Source organism: Aegilops tauschii, chromosome 1 (genome assembly GCF_002575655.3).
Source record: "Aegilops tauschii subsp. strangulata cultivar AL8/78 chromosome 1, Aet v6.0, whole genome shotgun sequence".
Taxonomy (NCBI): domain Eukaryota; kingdom Viridiplantae; phylum Streptophyta; class Magnoliopsida; order Poales; family Poaceae; genus Aegilops; species Aegilops tauschii.
The window spans coordinates 76,795,510-76,801,905 of NC_053035.3; the positions used below are offsets into that span (position 1 = coordinate 76,795,510).

At 43.6% G+C, this 6,396-nt stretch overlaps 1 protein-coding gene across 1 annotated transcript; it reads right to left on the reverse strand.

The window, feature by feature from the left end:
- Positions 1 to 3,673: 3,673 nt before the first annotated feature.
- On the reverse strand, positions 3,674 to 4,816 carry LOC141027660 (uncharacterized). Its single transcript, XM_073504814.1, has 2 exons — positions 4,470 to 4,816; positions 3,674 to 3,971 (listed from the first exon to the last, which is right to left on the reverse strand). The coding sequence occupies exons 1-2, from the start codon at positions 4,814 to 4,816 to the stop codon at positions 3,674 to 3,676; spliced, it is 645 nt and encodes a 214-aa protein (XP_073360915.1).
- Positions 4,817 to 6,396: the final 1,580 nt, after the last annotated feature.

Genomic DNA, 6,396 nt, shown 5'->3' on the forward strand with positions numbered 1-6,396 from the left:
TACACGTCAAATAACTTGATTTCTTTATTATCGTAATTAGTTTATTAACAATTGTGAACAACACGTAACTATAAACCATACATTTTCACATGCCTGCAGCCCAGCAAGGTCGATGCCGAATGGAAACAGGAGTACGTATACACACTCATATTCGGTAAAACCAACCAAATAAAGGACCATCAACTTCCTGGAAAACTCAAAGATTACAAACCAGAGACTACAAACCTTTTTTCACCCATGAAAGGTAATATAACTATTTTCATTTTTAGCATCAGTCAACATTACTAGAGCTTCAAATATTTCTTTTAGAAACAACAGCCATAATTTTTTATCTGCTTTGACAGAGCGAGACGAAAAAAAACCAGCATCAATCAGAGAGCAGCAAGAAATACCCGCAACACCGGCATTCGTTTCTACACGTGGATAAGGCAAACGAGCTCTACAACATAGTCATGAGTGACACATGGTGGGATGAATTCAAAAGGTAACTTGGTTCCTTTTACACCTCAAATTAGTTAAAGTTAGGCAGCAATCACACAAATAAGAAAGGAAACTGGAAAGAACCTTAAATTCCTGTTTATTAGCTTACTTAGTTAATGAATTTCTCAACAAAAATTTCTTCTACTGCCATGTATGTAAGCCTAAAAGTAGTATTCTCGAGAGATCAACCACAAAGCAAAAGCACAACTCTTACTGGATCAAAGCTAAAGGAAATATTTGGGCCTGCAAACAAGAAAAAACGTCAAGGAATGGAAAAGAAGGTGCTCGATGAGTTAGCAGAAGCATGGGAAAGCAGCAACCAAACTATACACAAAAGACATAGACTATTATTAGGCCCAAGCTTTGCAGAGGTAAATTTCAAAAAAACAAATCACAGTGATCATATATACTCATCTTTTTCGAACTATTGTTTTATCTCTTGGTACCGATCTATTTTTTCTAACTCATTTTTTATCGTTTTTTATTTGTTCCCTGCAGCATATTCTGGGTTTAAAGGATAAAAGAAAATCTATGAAGAACTTCAGAGATGATTTCACACGAGAAAAGGATGTCTTGGTTCCTTTGTTCCTTAAGAAACGTCAATCAGAGAAGCTCAAAACAGCAAAAATGGTAATAGCGTTTTCCATACAACAAAATAAAAATAAGCATTTCAAACAGAATACTATATTCTAAACTCTCCTCTAACAATAAAACTTTTGTACCACAGGTATTCATGCCATTTGAAAAGGAAGACCGATACACACTATTCGTGCTCGACAGATATAGAAGGAAGCTTCAAATCATCGAACCTGAAGAAACCTCTCTTGAAGAATTGAAGAGGCAAGAATACCTGAAAAATCAACGTGATCGACACGTGCATGATGGCAAACTAATTAAGCAGATTGCTAACATGGAAATCAATGAAGACATCAAAGAAAAAGAGCATAACAAATACCACAACCATAAACACAAACTAGTAAGAATTGTAAATAACGCCATCTTTCAGTTTTACAAATTACACTACATGTCTCTCTAAAACAAAAAACAAAATGCAATTCCCAGGTTCCCAGGTTTAAAGAAGTATACGAAATATTACTGGGTGAAAAATTCGAAAAGGAAAAGACTAGATGGGATGTTGAATTTTTACAGGGCGTTCCAAAGGTGAACAAAGGTGAAACCCCGTTTGCTGTTCTAAGGTTCGCGCATCTCTTTGATGGCAACCACTTCGTCGAAGAGATAGATAATTTCGACGTAAGTTTTCGCTTAAAACTCGCAATAAATCTGCTAGATATCATACAACTGCATGACCTAATACTGATGTGTTTTTTCTCCATTTTTTTCACTGAACTTTTTATAGGATGGCACGGAACAATGGAAAGCACAACAACTGTGCAAGCTACTATTTAGCGATCAGAATACAATCGAACCCAGCGAAATGGGCGATAAGATTAGAAAGATCTACGACGATATCACGGAATAAAAAGTTGTTGATAAGCAAACGAGCCTAGCTCCATCGAAACATCAGAAGACAGTTTAACCGCACATCATACTGTAATAATGAAGCAACAGACTATTTTTATTGATGTAGTTCCTTGATTCTTCAGTAACCAAGCATTCGAACACAAGCCGGTGCCCATAGACACTTCACAACTATCAATCCAGGCGGTTGATGACCATGCCCCATAAAGCCCCAAGTCCGTCCCTAGACATACGTGCGTCACGTCGACACGCCGTGACTCTACATACTACTCACGCGTGACCGCCGGTGACTTTGATGTTTCACAAACATTCCCCCTCTCTGCAACCGTGTGCTGTCGAATGCCACCAACCTATAGCATGAATCTGGCGTGAGTACAAACGTGACTCTCTAAATGAGTATTCAAACAAATGCATGTGGTGCCACCCACTCGCGCCGTTAGAGACCTCACACCTGTGCATCCACAATGGTGCCTTCCTACGTCAGTATTAGCAAGCAAGCCTCTCCGACCACACCACCATGCATCCAGAGGGTTATGGGCCAATGATGCCTCTCAAAGCCCCACACCACTCCATGCCCGTGATGCCAGACATGCGTGACTCTCTAGAGGCTTCACAACCGTGACTCCCTAACTACATATTCGGAAGCATGCCTATGGTATCACACTTTTGAACATCCACAAGATTGATAGTTGTTCGCAACAACAAAAACCCCACTTCGGTGCCTCTTGGGTCTTCACCTCCGTGCCTTCTGTAACTGCATCCACGTGCCTAACGTGTCACGCCCCGCGACTCTTACATGGTCGCGGTACCACGCCCATGTCTCTTCACAAACGTCACAACAGTGCATCTCTAACCAAGCATTCCAACACATGCCTCTGAGACCACACTATTGTGCACCCACAACGTTGATATCCGTGCATCGAGAAGTCGCAATCCCGTGCCTTGCGTACCTGGATCCAGGTGCCTCTCTCACGTGACACTTGCCATGACTCTTACATGCACCATGGTGTCGCACAACCTTGACTCTGCACACTTCCAAACCGTGACCCTGTAACTATGTATTCGGAGCTCAACTCTGCTACTCCGTCCACATGCCTCTGGATGCTTGTGATGCCTTCATTTCTGTAGAGACATCAATTCCGTGCCTCCGGCCCCTGTAGTAACACACGCCGGTGGCTCTAGAGACTGCAAACCTGTGCCTCTCTAACTGCGTATTCCGACCCATGCCACTCCTGCCACTCCTCAAGAAGCCGCGCTTGTGTGCACAACTAAACTATACTAAGCGTAAAAAGATTGCTTTGTATTTTATTGTTTTTAGAGTAAAAAGCAACATTACTACTTCAAAATCACATGATTGCTGAATAAAATATCACATGATTGCTGAATAAACATAGTACTTAGCAAGCTAAATAACTTGCTCAATCACATAAACAAACTACAACTTGACATAAGGAAACTTGTTTAACCTGATACAGATGACATTAGAAACTGCTTCGTTCTAACAGAAGTAAACTACGAACCTGATACAATAGAAAAGACAAGCATAAACACAAGCAACTCCACGACCAGTTTTCTATGTTTTCGTCATCACTAGTATCCGTACTAAGGATCGTCATAATTCTTCTCTGCCTCTTTTGCACTCTCCAGACCTTCTCTGATGTTTTCAATTCTCTTCCACGACTCGTAGGTGGCGTACGCATCTATCGCTGCATACTCAATGAGGTAATTTGGCAGTGGGCTGATCCCCCCACAGTTTATGGTCTTCAACCCTATCAATCTTATCCTTCATCTGTTTGTAGAATGGGTGGATCACGCTCACTGCAACATCAGCCAAAGAGTGGTACCTCTTTCTTCCCTTGAAAGGAACTCTCCATTTGCGCTGGATGTCGATGTACTTGTCTGGGTTGACCTCCAAACCAGAACTTCGCAGCATCTCTTTGTCACCTTCAATACTGAAGCCGGCAAAGGTGTAGAACCTGTCCTCCTTCAGGAATGGGCGCAGGCTCTTGGGCCTGCAGGGGGATGACACATTTAAGGTGGATCCATCAAGTATCGATCAAGTACATGCTTAAATAGTACGTATAATTCATGGACGAAAAAATTTCAGAAACTGATATGCAGAGTTCAGAAATAAAATACAAGCACAACATGTTATTTTTATTTTTGGTATTTACACTTGAATCAATTACCTATCTACTTCTTAGCCACGTTAACACATCAATTCAAGAAACTGAACTACACTAGAACATGAAATATAGAAACTACACTAGAACAGAAAGTACACTAGAACATCAAGTTTAGAAAATAATCTCGTACATCAAATCCATAAATTAATCTAGTGCATCAAATACATAAACTAATCTGGTGAGTCAAGTTCAAAATCTATTCTGCTGCATCTACTTCAGAAACTTCACTGATACATCAAGTAAATAAACCAATTTAATCAAATTTCAGGGTGAAAAGCTAATTAAACAGAAGCATGGAGAGGTTGAAACTGTAGGATGGTTCACCATTTTGTTGCCGCGGTGATGTGATATACCAAACAGAGTTCCTCCACGCATAACTGTAGAACCGCTGCCCTCTGCGGAGGTTCGTCCTCCCTGGTATACTCGACATCAACGCCGATGTACTGAGGGTACAAGCCGCAGACCCTCTTCAGGATCCTGCTGATCATCTTGTCAGCTTCCTCAGGATTGCTGGTGCATACGACATCCAGCTTTTCCTTGCCATGGATGTCAACCTCCTTGAGGTGCACTTTGTAGTCGTGCTTCTGACCGGGGACCTGAACGTCGTCGACCTCGGTGCTCTGGTCGGACGTCTCACCACGGGGACGCTTGGCAGATGGTTCCTCCGCCATTATCCTCCTCCAGCGATGGCCGCCTTGACACAGAGATTGTGAGGAGATGCTAGTTGAGATGGAACGGCAATAGTGTTTTCGGGATTGAGCAGCTATGGAAGCGCAGTTGCCCTTTTGTGCCAAGGTCTGGGTCGTGGAGGAGGCGGTTGGACGTGGCCTTGTCGTGGTAGTGAGGGCGGAAGACATGCGCTCGTTGTTGCTATGCATCGAGGCAACCGCCGAGTGGCAGTGCTCACGGTTGCCGGGAAAAAGCAACCGTCAAATCGTCCGATTAAGCACGTAACAAATGTTATTGCTCACACCTTTCCCGACGCACGCCGCTACTACCACACGACCAATGCTGCACAGACTTCACACATGTGGACCCACAACCGATACTCTCTGAGTACTATTCGCACCGATGCCTCTACTACCAAACTTCCCGACGCATCACTCTCACGTGCCCGTGGTGACACACGCTCGTAACTCTAAAGACTTCACAACCATGACTCTCTGAGTAAGTCTTCAGATGCATGCCCCTGCCACCACACATTTGTGCATCCATAGAGTTAATACTAGTGCCTCTATAATTCCAACGTCGGTGCCTGTAGAGCCTAGTGTTCCGTGCCTCACACGTCTATTAAGATGCTATAGCGAACAAAAAAAAGCCAGGCGACACGAATCTTGATACAAAAATCAGACCGTCGAAGATTACAGACAGTTCCATCATTTCCATCTCTCCCACCTCCACTACTCTCTTCCTTCCTCTCTTCCACAGCAAAATCTCGAAACATTCCACACTCACACAAGGTCTCCTCCTAGGTTCAGTACACGGGTCCAAATTCCAAGTAGAGTTCCCCTTGCAAAACAACCGCCACCACGCTTCGCCAACCACCCTCCCACTTCGGGATACACACCGTCAAATAGTGCGCCCAACAACACAAAGTACCCACCCGACGGCGACGAAGCAAGGACTTCAACACCGCCAGCGGAGATCACAACAAAAAAGACAAACAAACAGAATAGACCGATGGAAGCGAGAAGCCGAACACAAGCAATCGAATGTAAATAACAATCTATCCCATTGCATTCCCCGAGGTAGATCGTAGTGATTTGTCCATTTCCAGGGACAACAACCCCAGCCACCACAAAAAGCCGAGTTTTGCACTATCCAAAATCAACTTGTCTAAAAAATTGAAGTACCGTACACACGACATTTAACAGAAACGCTACTGCTCCCCTCTACGGAATTTTCACCACACGATATGTGCTTAAAAGTACTAAACCTAACACATCACTAACTATAATACCTCAAACGATTCAAATACTGCGAGCATACTGAGAGCATGTCCGTGTCTGTGTTGGCTTCATTTCCGTGCCCCCGATGCTTACATCCACATGCCTGTAGAACCTCCACTTCCGTGCATCGTGTGCCTACATCCACTTGCCTGTAGAGAGGCTCCACTTCAGCACTACCACGTGACTTCACAAACGTGGTGCCTTCATTTATGTGCCTACACGTACCTACACCCACGTGCCTCACGTGTCACACGCCCAGACTCTTACGTGCCCTGTTATGCCACACCCACGTGACTTCACGA